This window comes from Stylophora pistillata, chromosome 13 (genome assembly GCF_964205215.1).
Source record: "Stylophora pistillata chromosome 13, jaStyPist1.2, whole genome shotgun sequence".
Lineage (NCBI taxonomy): Eukaryota > Metazoa > Cnidaria > Anthozoa > Scleractinia > Pocilloporidae > Stylophora > Stylophora pistillata.
Window position 1 is genome coordinate 3,053,150 of NC_142531.1, and position 15,353 is coordinate 3,068,502.

The 15,353-nt window shown below is 42.1% G+C and overlaps 1 protein-coding gene and 1 pseudogene across 1 annotated transcript; both read right to left on the reverse strand.

The window, feature by feature from the left end:
• Positions 1 to 2,000: 2,000 nt before the first annotated feature.
• Positions 2,001 to 9,670, reverse strand: LOC111331281 (uncharacterized). The gene is made up of 5 exons (XM_022936354.2): positions 9,518 to 9,670; positions 4,701 to 4,757; positions 3,839 to 4,013; positions 3,380 to 3,513; positions 2,001 to 2,787 (listed from the first exon to the last, which is right to left on the reverse strand). Exons 1-5 carry the CDS (start codon positions 9,668 to 9,670, stop codon positions 2,575 to 2,577), a joined length of 732 nt encoding a protein of 243 aa, XP_022792089.2. The 3' UTR covers positions 2,001 to 2,574.
• Positions 9,569 to 13,607, reverse strand: LOC148717285 (uncharacterized; annotated as a pseudogene).
• Between the last annotated feature and the right edge of the window lie 1,746 nt (positions 13,608 to 15,353).

The window sequence follows — 15,353 nt, forward strand, 5'->3', positions numbered from 1 at the left end:
ATAAATTAACGTCGCTGTAAATCTCGGAACCTGCAAAGCTCTGTGAGTACAATTACTAAAAGCAGCAAGATATATGCAAAGCCTCTGTTACAACTACTTAAATATTGAAAATCAAAGAAATTAAGATGTGCATGATTTCTTTGACATGATGTAAAATCAACTCAAAGAAAGACTTTCTTTTATGCATTACATTAACGACGAACTCGGACTTTTTCAAAATCGCTAAAAAAAAAATTTTAGAGGCAAAAAGGACGACTATACACCACAGGTAAAGTAATTCAACGGTTAGTTATCAATGATTTATGGACATAGTCAGCAATATATATTAATATAGGTGAGGCAAACGGTAAATCTCCTACATTCACTATAAAACAACAGTCTGCTACACAAACAGATTGTATGGGCTCCTTGTGGTTGTGCGCAGCAGTGGTCATCTATTTTTTATTTCCATGAACAATCATGAAAAAAAGTTCCGAGCGATTAGCAACAGTCGAGGTGCGCTGGATGTTTTGAAAATATCCTAGGAAACCCGTGGTGGTGATTTGTTTTGCACTCATTGTTCTAAACCCTTATCAACCTTCAAGTTTCCGCAATATACAAAGAAGTTGTCTGAAAAATGAACGAAAAAAACAGAAAAAATCTGGCGTTTTCAATCGTTTGAAAGTCGACTACGAAAAGATAGCTATTCACACAGAAAAGAGAAAATATTCATCTTAGTTTAAAGACAACGGTGCATGTAAGATCCTATTGAACTCCGACCATCATGATGATGGCGCAATATACTTTTTTCGTGGAGATATGAAAACTGTTAGAGAGCGAGTCACGTAGCCAGTCCCTTTACATCTGTTAGAGAGCGAGTCACGTAGCCAGTCCCTTTACATCTTTTGACAGATCAGTAGTTGCACCAATAGTTGATGTTGCTATCTGAGTATCTCCGGATTCTTTGCAACGTGCAGTTTTGTTATAAGGCTAGGGGCTTCATCGGAACAAACGGCCGCCGCAAAGCTCAAGTCTATTTCTCCCAACCGAATTAAGCAGTTATGGAAACATTTCAGGTTTCACTGCCAATATTTATAGTCATTGTATCTTTAGATATGATAGTTAATCAATTGGCGCTTCCCTTGAATAAGCACCGTATTCCGATTGCAAAGAATGTGCGAAACGCCGCTAGTGCTTAAACATGGGAGAAGCTCACAGATGAAAAACCACTTTCTGATTTGGTAATTCTAGCTTGTTTGATCTTACGTTTTACCAATTGGACTACAAACGTCAAAGTGGGATCAAAGGGCCTTTTAATTGCAATTCCTATATTCATCTTACTAACAGTTATAATTTGGTTTGCTGATGCCACACTGAGCATAACATTCGTTTAAAACTTATACTCCGTCATCTAAGTGGGTCGTGATATATTCAGAATTTGCAGAAACGTCGTTCACAAGTGCCAAACCGAATCATATTGACAGAGATTAGATCCGTCGCCAGGTTTGATACCCTAGTGTGGATTACTTGTGGATTTTTGAAAGTTTTCTCAAGGCTGTAGGCGGGTAAAATTGGAGAACCTTTTAAAGCATCGAAAGGGACTATCAATCGTAAAATGTAACTAAATGTGTGAGCAATTTATGCGGGTTTTAGTCTTTTATACTCTCAACAAAATCTCTTGGTACACGTCTTGGTGTGTCCTGCATGGACGCTCGAAATACTTATCAACTGTAGTTCTAATAGATGAATCTTTTATAATAATTGTGTGAGATAAACCGTGCATAAAATTTTCCTTTCCACGTCACTCTACAAGGAGAGGGCGCGTTAGCCAATCAAAACTAAGATATTTTGTTGGGTGATAAGAATTCATATCAAGCACGCGTAAGGAAGCTTTCTCTAATGCCAGAATGTGATGCTTTGAACCACTTGATGAACCAACTTATCTCCCACGTATTCTAACCGAATTTTAAGCGCTTTAAAAACTAGATTATGGATTACTTATGGTACCACAGACCACGACATTAGTGAATTTTTTTAATCGAACCATACAATGACAACTTTGCGAGGTGAAAGCCTCGATGGTCTGGTTAACTAAAGAAAACGAGTAAGACACAAGTTGGAAAAAACTTAACAACCGTCTTAAGCTGACCAACATAGCAATGGTTTCTGTAAATAACAATATAAATGAATTCACCATCTCTGATAGCGCTAGTATCTATCTACTTTTAGAAATTTTAAGCGCACTTCAAATGAATATTGTAAAACCAAACCGAAGATATAACAGAGATTTCAAAGTGATCAGAAGCTCACTAACTGAAGTTAAAGGGTGACGCAAACGACCCTGACGCAATTTTGCATCTATTTGGTCAAGAGGTAATTAGCATAATCAATAAAAGACCGAGTCTCCTACCCAGATCTTCTACGGCTAAGCGGGTGTACATTTCAGTTACGCGGCAGGATCTAGGTACGAAATACTTAGAAGACCATACTGAAGACAAACGGAATCCTGGATTAGTTTTTCACACAGAAGAATGCATTAAACAAAAGCAGTCCAACTAAAATATGCTATAGGATGGTGAATTTAACACTTGATTTTTACTGCTTCGGTGGCAACCCATAATCAGGTGGGGGACCCCCGGCACCGGCTGGTTGCATCATCATACCCTGCTGTTGACCTGGGTATGGCTGCTGACCTGGGTATGGCTGCTGACCTGGGTATGGCTGCTGAGCCGCATAGCCCTGAGTTGTGGTTTGCTGTACTACCATAGGATACCCAGCAGGTTGCTGTACCACTACCACGTTGGCTGTCTGTAAAAATAAGTCGCGCATTAAGTTAGAAACGTATGGCCTCGGTAGGCTTCCAGTATGATTTGCTAAGGAGCGGAGAAGGGGGGAGGCGTTGACAGCATATCTCCTTTGACGAGAAAAGAAGTTATTCATCATGACATTCCTGACACTCCCTCGTATGTGAGTTGGACTCTAGCATGGAAACATTTTACCAAAGAAGCGATCTTTTTCTTTCTCTCCCTCCTTTTGGAAGTGGGATGAATGTTTTTTTTTTAAGTCAAACCTTTTACTCTGTCTTTGGTCAACACATTTGCTTTTTTTGGAAGAACACTTATTGATTTTCCTTTTATTCAAGACATGTGGGACATACCAGATTGATGATCCAGCATGATAACGAATAAAGGTCACACATCGGTTAGTAACCTTCCAATGTGAAATTCTAGGTCTCAGTGTTTTCTCAGTAAGTGAGATTTAACTTTTCGACGGTGAGAAAATGCGAACCTCAAATTCTTATTTCTTAAGATTAATATCGTTAGTATCTCTAAATATCGTGACCCAAAATTACTGTCATGATAAGATTTGGCGACTTTCATTCCGAGATTACGTGACTTACAGCTGGTTTGGCACAACATGTGCCCATGCAACCGATGATGGAACCTGACAGAGTCATAATGGCACCAAACGCACTCATGATCAGGATTGCCAAGAAGCAGCTCTCGATGACCCTGATGTCATCGCAATTGTGCACTGCAAAAGGAAAAATAATGGTTGTATTTAACGGACAGTGCCTCTCTGGCCCACAAGCAATATGCTTAGGTGCTTTTAAATCATGCAAAACGAATCGAAACAGTAGCATTCGCAAAGCAGTTGCAATAGTCGTGGCAAAAGTAACAGCAAAGCTATAAAAACACTTTCTATATACAGTCGAACCTCCACTAACGACCACCCCTCTACAATGGCCACCTCTTTGCAACGGCCACAATCTTGTGTCCTAAAGGTGGCATTGGGAAGAGGTTCAACTGTATCCCCTAACCGGCACGACCAATCATCTAGCTTCACTCTAGATATTTACCCGGCCATGGCTCTTCCTTATCGGTGCTACAATGGCATGTGTCTCCACGTTGAGAGCAGTTCGTCTCAACCAACTTCCTTATGAAGTGCCAAATCACCCAGGCGATGAACGCGATGATGACTTGGATAAGGCTCACAATAAACCACAGGATGTTCATCACCAAGTAAAACACCATCTGGAAGGCATAAAATCACCCTAAATTTAAGTTTAAGTTTGAGTTTAAGTTTAATTCATTCGCCACAGGAATGGCAGGAGAAAGGAACGGAACTTTCGTTCCAATTGACACCTAATCACCTTTTTACCCACCCATCCCGCCCCGGGGAGGACATCCATCACACAGTAATCTCGTGTGAGAGAAATTAACGTCTCCTACCCCAACCCTGCAGGAGACGGGACCTCCATTTATCGTCCCTATCCGAGAAGACTAGAAAATCTAACCATTTGCAGATATTGTTACAAAGGCAGCACTTTCTTCTCGGTTAATTAAAGACCCTGAGTGTTGGTCCGGCCGGATTTGAACTCACGACCTCCCGCACAACAGTCCGGCGCTCTACCAATTGAGCTAACCGGGAGGCGGTTAGCTCAATTATCGCCTAAATGTTATCGCCTAAATGCTGTAGACTGCTGCTTTTCTTTTTTTCCTGAAATGAGGGAGAATGTGGGGGTAGGGGGGGTGGGAACTTGAACCAACATTTGCGCCTCTCACGGGAGGGGGTTAGTTGAAGGGAAATCGTGGGTGGGTGTGTGCCACCGATGCTTTCAAAGCCTGTTGATTCTGCTACCTTGTTAGAGGAAAAGACTGTTTCGTCACTTTCTAAGGAAAATGTCTGTACATAGATGCATTCATTGTTTTTCTACTCACCGCTGTTTTATTTCTCTTCAACCAAACGAGGATTCCGAGACCACAAATAATGGCAAGCTGCAGTCAGAGAAAAATGCGCAAAAATGAAAATACTTAGCAAAGCACATCAAAATTAATATATTACATTAACTAATCACTGATCTGATCAACTGAAAAACTGATCAAACGAACCGGTGAACTAAAAAACTTATGAATAAATGAATAAAGTGATTTTTTCCTGTCTGTTTGGAGCTATTAGGGACTTTAAACAAACCACGACGGCGACGGCAACGAGGACGTGAAAAAAACAAAAGATCTAATCGGCAGAACGATAGCTTAGCGAGTGCATTTTAAAACTTGGTTCATCTTTTAGCCGTCCTTTGCAAAACAACAACGTGTTTTCACCAAAATTTCCGTCGTCTGCAGACCGAAACCGCGACGGCAAATTATTTTAATTGGTGGTTTGCACCTTACGTCATTGCCGCCATGTTGGTGGACGTAAACAATAGATATCTCAACAACAAACATATGAAACATATGTATGAACTGCGGTTATGAAACGTTTATGTGCACGATCCTTCGCAGTAAAGCACTATTTGAGCAATAGTGAAAATCAGACCTGAAAAAAATTTCAGGCCTGTACGGGATTCGAACCACTGACCTCTGCGATACTAGTGCAGCGCTCTACCAATTGAGCTAACAAGCCAACTGGGAGCAGGCCATCAAATTAATTCGACAATTTTTTTTTTTTTTTTTTTTTCAGGTCTGATTTTCACTATTGCTCAAATAGTGCTTTACTGCGAAGGATCGTGCACATATACGTTTCATAACCGCAGTTCATACATATGTTTCATATGTTTGTTGTTGTTTGATTTATCATCTACGGGTTTATGTCGAATTAATTTGATGGCCTGCTCCCAGTTGGCTTGTTAGCTCAATTGGTAGAGCGCTGCACTAGTATCGCAGAGGTCAGTGGTTCGAATCCCGTACAGGCCTGAAATTTTTTTCAGGTCTGATTTTCACTATTGCTCAAATAGTGCTTTACTGCGAAGGATCGTGCACATATAAATAGATATCTCATTAGCTCCTTTTGTTCTATACATTATGTTGAGGTTGAGTTGTGGCGCTGTATTGACCACCTTCAAAATTTGCTGCCGGATTAATATTCTTTTGTTTAAATTTAAATTAGCCTTTCCTGCCTCGCTTGAGATGATGTCTTCTTTTGAATTTTGTGCTGGAGAACGAGGCCAGGAAGGGTAATTTAAATTTAAACAAAAGAATATTAATCCGGCAGCCATTTATGAAAGTGGTCTATGAGATGGCAAAACACATGCAGCCATTTTCGAAATTCTAATTAAAGGTAGAAATTCAATTTTTAATCGACGTCTTCCTTGGCGTTGCCACCCTGATTGCTGATGGTCCCTATTTAAGACTCTGACAACAGTATCAGTTTCAATTCAGAACCTGGCGCGCTGGTTCGTGCGCTAATCAGCTCCTTACAATATGTTGTTGTCAGTTATAAACCGACAATTGCGATCAACGACCAATCAAACGTCCCCCCGAACTCTTCCTCATGAGTACATGCACGTAAAAGGAATATAAACCCAGCCGCCGTAACGAGTTTTAAAAAGTTGACTACTTTTGACAGAGAACTTCCCTTGATAACGGTAGCGCATTGATCTGAAGAAGAGCCTTGAACCGGTTTAAACTCCACCTTTTCACAAATTGTAATAGACCTACACTGCAGCGCCGTTTTTTTTCGTGGATCGCCGACTGGTTTCTCTACCGCTGAAGTCAATATCTAGTTGGTGACCAGCTAAATTTTTCCCTTGCCTAACGAGGCCAACATCACAGATTCGTAGAAACTAACGACTTGGCAGAGGTGAACTCATCCTCGGAGACCCAGGGGCATTGAGTCGATTTCAAGTAAAGGGCAGAAGAGCCCCTGGGGACATTGTCTTACAAGACTAGTTCCAAACGGTCGCAGTCGTTCTGGCATCTGATTGGTGCCAGAAAATCTTTGTGTTTTTCTGCCCAATCAGAGTGAAGTGTCGTTTGGAGTCCTTTCGTGTGTTTTAACACGCACATATACAACAAGCTCTGTTGCTCGCTCTGTTTGTTTCGGCCGTGCGACGAAGCTTTGCCCAAGGTGAAAAGTTTCAGTCTCAGCACACAATGTAAGAGAAATCGATCAGATTGTCCGCGAAATCTTACCGGAAATTATACTGAATACTTTCGCAGGTATCACAAGAGAACGTGTTCAAAAGTTTGCGAGGTTCGTATAAAACATAATGGTTGCAGGCATTGATATGTCGCTTTAAACGTTAGATGAGATGCAAGCTTAAAGCTTTCAAGATTTTTTGAACAATTTGTTGTGACTGAAACTTTTCCAATCCCGTGAAGTTGTTTCGTCGCACGGGCCACGCAGGTATGTCAAGCATTTGGCGCTTATGCTTGCGTAGCTTTCTGTGCGCGCCAAATTCTAATCATTGCCTTGTGGTTAAGTCTTAACAATATGGCCAAACTTGGAGATAATGTCAAGTACGTGGAAGACCTCCAGCAAGCGCTTAAAGAAAGCTTAGCTGTGTTTCCGGTTATCTAAAACCTGAACAAAAACTAATCATCGAGAACATCGTGGAAAGGAGATGTGTTTTCGGACAGTTACTGAAGGGGTTTGGAGAAAGTTTCATCTTTCAACTGCTGCGTTGAGTGTTCAAATTCTTGAGCTCGAAAGGCCACGGATTCTCTTCTAGTCCCTTGGTCATTGTCATTTCACCTCTTTTGTCGATTGTTGAAGACCAAGTTAATTACCTTTGATCATTTGGAATCGATGCCGCTTTCATCGGGGAAAACAAAACCAAAGACCAAGAAATATTGGATGGAAAGGGCGGGCTTGCTTTATTGTAAATGTCAGCTTAGTACAGGGTTATCTACCCACATCTAATAAACAAAAGTTTCCACGTTTAGCTTTTACTTTTAATTTTTCAAGCGAAGATTAGATTAGTTATTGGCCGGGCGACCACAAAAAAATGCGTAAGCGCCAGTTGCTCGACATACCTGCGTGGCCCGTGCGACGAAATAGCTTCACGGGATTGGAAAAGTTTCAGTGACAGCAAATTATACAAAAAATCTTGAAAGCTTTAAGCTTCCATCTCATCTAACGTTTAAAGCGACATATCAATACCTGCAACCATTATATTTTATACGAACCTCGCAAACTTTTGAACACGTTCTCTTGTGATACCTGCGAAAGTATTCAGTATAATTTTCGGTAAGATTTCGCGGGCAATCTGATCGATTTCTCTTACATTGTGTGCTGAGACTGAAACTTTTCACCTTGGGCAAAGCTTCGTCGCACGGCCGAGAAAAACAGCGAGCAACAGAGCTTGTTGTCTATGTGCGTGTTAAAACACACGAAAGGACTCCAAACGACACTTCACTCTGATTGGGCAGAAAAACACAAAGATTTTCTGGCACCAATCAGATGCCAAAACGACTGCGACCGTTTGGAACTAGTCTTGTAAGACAATGTCCCCAGGGGCTCTTCTGCCCTAAACTTGAAATCGACTCACTGCCCCTGGGTCTCCGAGGATGAGGTGAACTTGACATTTCAGAAACGGCGATTAATTCGCTGAGAAACTGAAATCTGAAACGACCTCGCTGCGTCATCGTTTCAATCACGAATCCTGCAAGCAGATTTATCGATCCTTTACAACTGTCCACATTGCTGTATTTGGCGTAATGCCAAATGTATTTATGACGCAACGTTCGACGTCATGATCAGAGACTTTGTTTGCTCAAGCGAAGCGATGACTTAGCAGATCTACCACATTTTACTTTAGGTTTAGCTTTTATTAAAAAAAAGATTAAAAACAACAACACCTGTCGAGCAGTTATCTGGATACCTTAACCGTCACAGGTATAAGATATTTGCTGAAAATGAAACTTTGCTTAAAATTCCTGGTATAATCAGCGGTGCGAATTATGACGGCAAATGTTTGCCCTAATCGTCGCATTTAAAACTCAATACAAAAAAATATCTATTTCGAAGGGTTTCGACCAGCTACGACGTGCTATTTATTATTCAAATGAATAAGGGCTGATAGTTTCAAAAGAAACTGTTTGGGGCCGCGTCGGTGGGAGTAACGAAATCGAAGGGCTCCGACGAAGGGCTAACAATCGAAACGTCAACTTTTGTAATCTTTACGGTGGTCAATTTACCATTTCAACTTTGTTGATATGTCCAAATTATTTATTATTCAGTTCTTCGCATTACGGCGTGGTAAACGGGTTGTTATTTTGGAATGATTGTCAGTACTTTCTTATGGACGTAGCACTAGCGTGATCAAACCTATTATGCCTTTGATATTCCCAAATTCAAGATCTGCTGACTGTAAAGTCACTGCTGTCAAAGTTGACATCAGAAGAGATTATGAAAGGCAAATAAAATCCTCCGTATGGGGTTGGCTCCAAGCATGAATACATTTGCATATGATACTGCTTAATAAGTTGCAAAGAGTGAAACATCATGGTTTAAAGTTCACTTGGTTTTAAAACAACATTGGCCAAAAAGATGTATCATTTTCCGCTGAGAAATATGGTTGGGGAGATACGACTTCGATTTGAAAGGAAAGTGCCTAACCTCAAAATGGTTCACGAAAATAAATTTTTCCGGGTTGGTCGAAACGTCGCCTGAAACTGCTCAAATCACATCATGCCTTTTCTGCCGGAATAGGTTTCGTTTAAAGGAAAACTGCTTAAAATTAGTCAGCAAGGGTCACTGTTTGGCTAACATCTTTTAAATCAACACTAATCATGATATACGAAGAGTTATTTACCCCGATTCCAGACCACAGACCAGAACCTTCGGGTCCACCTTTGCTCACATAGATAAATCCACATATTAACTGGATAAACGCTGATATTCCAATCAGAATGGAAATTATTCCCGCAGCCTTTGCCTTTCCTTCCTCCACAAGATCGCCGTTCATTGTTGAAATTTTTCAAACGAGTACCTTTTCAAAACAGGAGCAGAGGGCGCGAGCACTGTGCCTTGAAACAAGATACGAATACATTACGATCTCTTTGTTTCTGATACTGTTTTGCATGTAACTAGGACAACATGAACATGTCACCTTCTTCTTTTGAAACGATGTGCCGCACGCAATAACAAACATTGCGAAGATTTCGACTCAAACGCTTTCTAAAAGACGCAATAAACATGATATGAAACATCAGTTTGTAAACTTGACCGAACATTGATATCCTCAAAGTTCAATATTGGGACATTCATCACAAAATGAAAGTGTCAAAAAAGATAAAAATTTGGGCATTGTGAAAAACATTGCTTTTCTGACGTAACAAGAATTAGGTCATATGGTCGAGCGAATCTCTTTCTCGTTCCCAGATCCTTTCGTTAACTCTAGCCTCAATAAGCCTAGAAAATTTTAAAAACGTTTCTGGTCAATACATCTGTAGCCTTCCTAACTTCATCTTTACTAAGGAAAGAAAATGTTTAGGACCATAAACGCTCTGACTTAAAATCTTTTCAATACGGCTATCCTTCACCCAATCTCCCCCGGCTCTTTCGTAGCCTGTAGCTGTGTATTCTGATTTTTTAAAAATGATTGAAGTCTGTCGAAATCCTTAATATTCACGCCGTTCTCTGATTTACATACAATCTTACAACCCTGGGATCCCGGGGTGAAATTGTTGGAGCGCTTTAAGGTAACATGAACGTGACTCCAGCCAAGCGGGTTACTCCACTTTGAGACGTTTGCATCGTAGACCGGGCAATCAGTCTGGGCGTATTACCCCACCTATCATATCATCTAATCTAAACGTAATCAGACAAAATGAGAGATTATATGGAAAGGCAGTTTACCCCACCTGGGTTATCACCTCACTTACCTGAGGTCCCTTAGCTCCATGTAAACAGACCTTTACTTTCCTTTCCCGATTCATTCCACGCTAGCTAGTCCAAAAACTACCTGATTACTCGCAATCACTACATTGCTAACGTAGAGATTTCATCAGATCTTATTCACCATGGTGGGTATACTTGTGTTACTATAAAAGGTTATAGAATTAGCCATAGAACTAAGAGATTCATCGTCTCCCTCACGGTCATCATGCAAAAGAATCTTTCCACATGTTGCTAGAGGTTTGGACTGTTCGTAATCGCAAACTATCCATTCTTTCGCGATAACTTCCCTTTCTTTGGCAATTGTCTCAGAAGGCAGAAATTCCTAATAATGAACAAACTGGAAATGCATACTAGACTGGGGCACTGAGTATTGTCATTATTATTATTATTATTATCATTATTATTATTATTATCATTATTATTATTATTATCATTATTATTATTATTATTATTATAACCGCAGAGAAATCAACTGAATGCTACATTCTAATCAGGCAGCACAGGGCGAAAACCGTAACCTGTGAGCCATGGAGTAAAAAATAAATGTACATTAACTAATCCTAAAAAGCTTTTCCGTTGTGTCTACAGTCCTACCTCTAACGGGAACTCAAACTGCCACCTTGAAAGTCCGGGCAATATTCAGCGTGCCCGAGAGCGCTGCCCTCTGCATCTTTCGCAGTACGTCTGTGCTTCTGCCTCCCACCAGCTCGCGCATCATGACATCCAGCTCCCGTGACCACCCCCCGAGGGCATCCATAATGATGTTATATTGCTTCACCTCGTAGCCTGGGAACTTCTGCCTTAGTTCCCAGCGAGGGGGTCCGTACTTCAGTGTCTTCTCTTCATCCTTTCTTGTTCGATTGTTAACCCACGGGCAGCTCATTTCTAGCGTCACAACTCTCTTGCACATATGATTTACAATGCGTGCATCCACCCTATTGCATCTGACCTCTTGTTGATCAGCATATATAGGGACATCCCAATAAGCTTTAACATTCTCTGACTCATACACGGGCTTCGGCTTGTCGGCTGAGTACCAGGGTGGTATCTCGTCTATAAATCCCTCATCATACAACAGTTCGTAAAACAGTACCTTCAGTGCTGCGTCGTGTCTAGAGAGATACTTGCTCTGGGCCAGTGCACTGCATCCTGACGAGATATGTGCCACACTCTCTGGAGCCTTGCCGCATAATCTGCACCTCACCTCGCCTTCCCCGCTTGTGTGGGTCTTCTGACTCGTGTATACTCGCGTTGGCAATAGCTGCTCGTATAGTTCGACGAGTCCAGCAATTGTGTATGATGGGAAGTTCTTCCACTCTGTGAGCCACCAGAAACACCCATCGGCACTCAGACTCTCATCCTCTAGCCTGGTAGTCACTAGACGCCCTTGCCATCGTTGGTTTCTGATCTCATCCTCTAACTTCTCAATTTGGCACCTCCGCACCTCTTTCTTGATCCCTTGCGCGTGTTCCAAATCCAACTCCAGCCCCAACTCCTCCGCGCACTTAGCCGCTTCTTTAAAAATTGACCAACGCCCCATCCTTGCCGCTTGCTCTTCAAACTCCATTACCATTCCCAGTGCACGATCTCCATTACCATGGAGTCTGACTGCACCCTTGATTTTTGTGGCTTTGTACTCCATTTCAACAGAGCGCAATCCCCGCCCTCCCCTACCTCTTGGCATATACAACAATGCATTCGAACTACATGAGTGTCTACCCCCGCTCTCGACAACAGTCTTGCGTGCTTCCCTATCGATCTGCTTAAGTTCCATCACCGGCCACTGTTGTGTCCACATAAGGTATCCAAGAACAGGCAATGCAAACTGATTTGACGTTACCACCCGATTATAATCGGACAGGGGACTTGTCCAAATAACTGACAATCTTCTGAGATACTCTCTTGCTGCACACTCCAGGACCAACTTATCCTCCTGCCTAACACTCTCAAGTACTCCAAGGAGCTTGTACCGCTCACCATCATCAAGACATGGTATTCTAGTCGACTCCACAACTCTCTCCCCTGAGACAACAGTCACTTGTACCCCCCCTTTTCACATGGGCCACCGCACACTTCTTTAGGTTCCATTGAAGCCCCACATCCTCCATAAATGACTTAACCATCTTCATAGCCCGTTCAAGCTTACTCTCCGATGCAGCGAAGATCTTGATATCATCAATATACAAGAGTCCCGTAACCTTGCTGTTAATAGGTTGGGACATCCAGTATCCTTCAGCGGCTCTGATCTTCCATGCCACTGGGTTCAAGCATACGGTGAACAGCCTCGGGCACAATGCATCCCCCTGTGGTAACCCTCTGTTGAACTTAATCCTTTCGGGGGTCTGTCTCCCTTCCCTTGCGATCGCCACTACCTTTGTGTTCCAACTCTTACACAGTTTAGCAATGACTTTACACAACCATGTGGGAAACCTGTGTAACGTCATCACCCCATTGAACCAACTATGATCTACAGAATCGTAGGCCTTTTTAACATCAATCTAGGCCCCGCTCAAATTCCGCCTCCTCCTATGACAATCCAACGCAACTGTTCGGTCGATCAATAAGTTTTCTGTTGTTCCACTGCACCCTGCACGTGCCCCCCTCTGCACGCCCTCCATTAGATCGTTCTCCTCAAGATGCTGGTTTGTTGTGACAAGCAGACACGAAGTGAATCACTTATAAAGCGTGTTTAGACATGTGATGGGTCGTTGGTTGTCGCTGGTAAACTCTCCGGGTTTTGGGATTAACGTTGTTTTCGCTTCACAAAACCATGCTGGATACTCTTCCTCATACTCGGAGATCACACGGAATGACGAAATAACACCCTCATGCAGCGCTTGGGCGCGTTTCCACCAAAAATTGGCGATACGATCCGGTCCAGGTGCGCTCCAATTCTTCTTCCGCGCTAAAACGTTTACAGCCTCACTTGTAACTATGTCCCAGGCCTCCTCCACCGAAGGAGGGACGCGATCGTGAATAATAGCTCACAAATCATGCAGCCATTCCGCTTCCGATTCCCGTTCCGTTCCCTTCCCATAATTCCTTCCAAAAGCTACTTGCTTCTTCGATATTAACAAACACCTTCTCCTCTATTTGCTCATCCCGTTTCCCAGGGTCTACATATTTAAGACGCTCACTCTCTTGGTCGTTAGCCAACACTCTTCTCATGCCCGCATATACCCGGCTAGTATCATCTTTAAATTGTTGATTAATCAACCTTGCTTCCTCTAGCTTGTTGCCTCGCACAAAGCCTTTCTTCAGTTTTCGTAAAGAGGATTTCTTCTTCTCAATATACCCAACAAGTGATGTTATTGATAACGTGCGGCATTCTTTGTGCAAAATCTCCCGGTTCCTTCTCCCTCTCTTGGTGAGCTTTCGGTTTTCTTTCAAGCGATCCACTTCCGCTTTGGCAATTGAAATCTGTTTCCTTATTTCACATACTTTTTCTACGTACAAACGGCGCCGTTTCTGTTGCTTACTCTCCCCAGCTGATGGTCTTTTCGGGCCTTTCTTTTTCCAACGTTTGTACAACAAAAATGCAATGACAACACAGTACAGCACGCAGCTTGCGATCCAAAGATACGTGAACGGGTTGTCCGTAGGGAGTACTTTCTGTTGTCTCATCAGCTCTGCTAAGGCTTGATTGATGTTCTCGAGGTCGCGCTTTGTTGGCTTCTCCTTAATAAGGGTGTCAAACTCGCGAGCTTTGTACTGACCTAGGCAGGTGTTAATTTGGCGTAAGATGGTAATTGATGATTCAAGCAAAGTGCGTGCCATTTCACTGATGGTACTTGTCACTCCCTCGGGACTAACTCGTTCTCTCATATGCAAATCCAAAACTTCCCGCACAGCGCACGAATTAGCATTTTGCAACCCGTTAAGATCTTCACCCAATTCTTCGCAAACACTCTCTCCCTCCTTCCTTCTTTCACTTTCCCCCAATCCCTGCACTCAAACTCTCTGCAACACTACCGAAAGTCTTCTCTAGTCTGGCGGCTTGATCCCGCAGGTTTTGACTCGTCAGTGCGAAGTCACCATATCCTTTCTCTTCCCACAATTCTTTCATCACCTGCATATAACCCATCTTTCGTCCATTATTCAACCGCGGGGGATTATCTGATTTCACCCTTTCCAAAGCTCTCTTCTTGCACTCCAACAAGTTATTGTTCATCCTAACATTCCATCGTATCCCCCTTCGCCTGTTGTCGTCGTCCATCCGCCATGACACAAATCGCTCGCACATCCAAACAAAATCAAAATCAACTCAGCTAAAACTCCCGCTCAGAGATGCCAAATAGTCTCGCAAAGCTGCTGAACAATCTGCAAAGTATACTAGATACTTCTTTAAGGATGCTCTGGCGCTCTAAACTTGGCCTGCTTTCGATGGGAACGGATTTTTATGAGAACACTCTAAAACACGTCCACACTACTTGCCGCCATATCATTATTATTATTATTATTATTATTATTATTATCATTATTATTATCATTATTATTATTATCATTATTATTATTATTATTATTATTATTATTATTATTATAGTATTAGGGTCTACTAGGAAGCAGGGTGAATTTAGCACTTTGTCGTCCACTATGTGGTCCGCTTAAGAGACTTATTTGAGATACTACCCGCAAAGTCCATCAGTTGCAGGACGCTGAAGGTTTCATGTTTAAAACGTGAAACGGCGTGGAAGTTTACTGATATTATAAGTAGAAAGAGCTGGAGCTCATATGAGCCGAGCCCAAAT

Excerpts from the sequence above, each read along its gene's own strand:
- LOC111331281 (XM_022936354.2), bottom strand. The coding sequence starts at position 9,670 with ATGAACGGCGATCTTGTGGAGGAAGGAAAGGCAAAGGCTGCGGGAATA. Across the intron at positions 4,758-9,517 it reads GTCTGTGGTCTGGAATCGGG|CTTGCCATTATTTGTGGTCT; the intron begins GTAAATAACTCT and ends CTCTGACTGCAG. Across the intron at positions 4,014-4,700 it reads TGAAGAGAAATAAAACAGCG|ATGGTGTTTTACTTGGTGAT; the intron begins GTGAGTAGAAAA and ends TATGCCTTCCAG.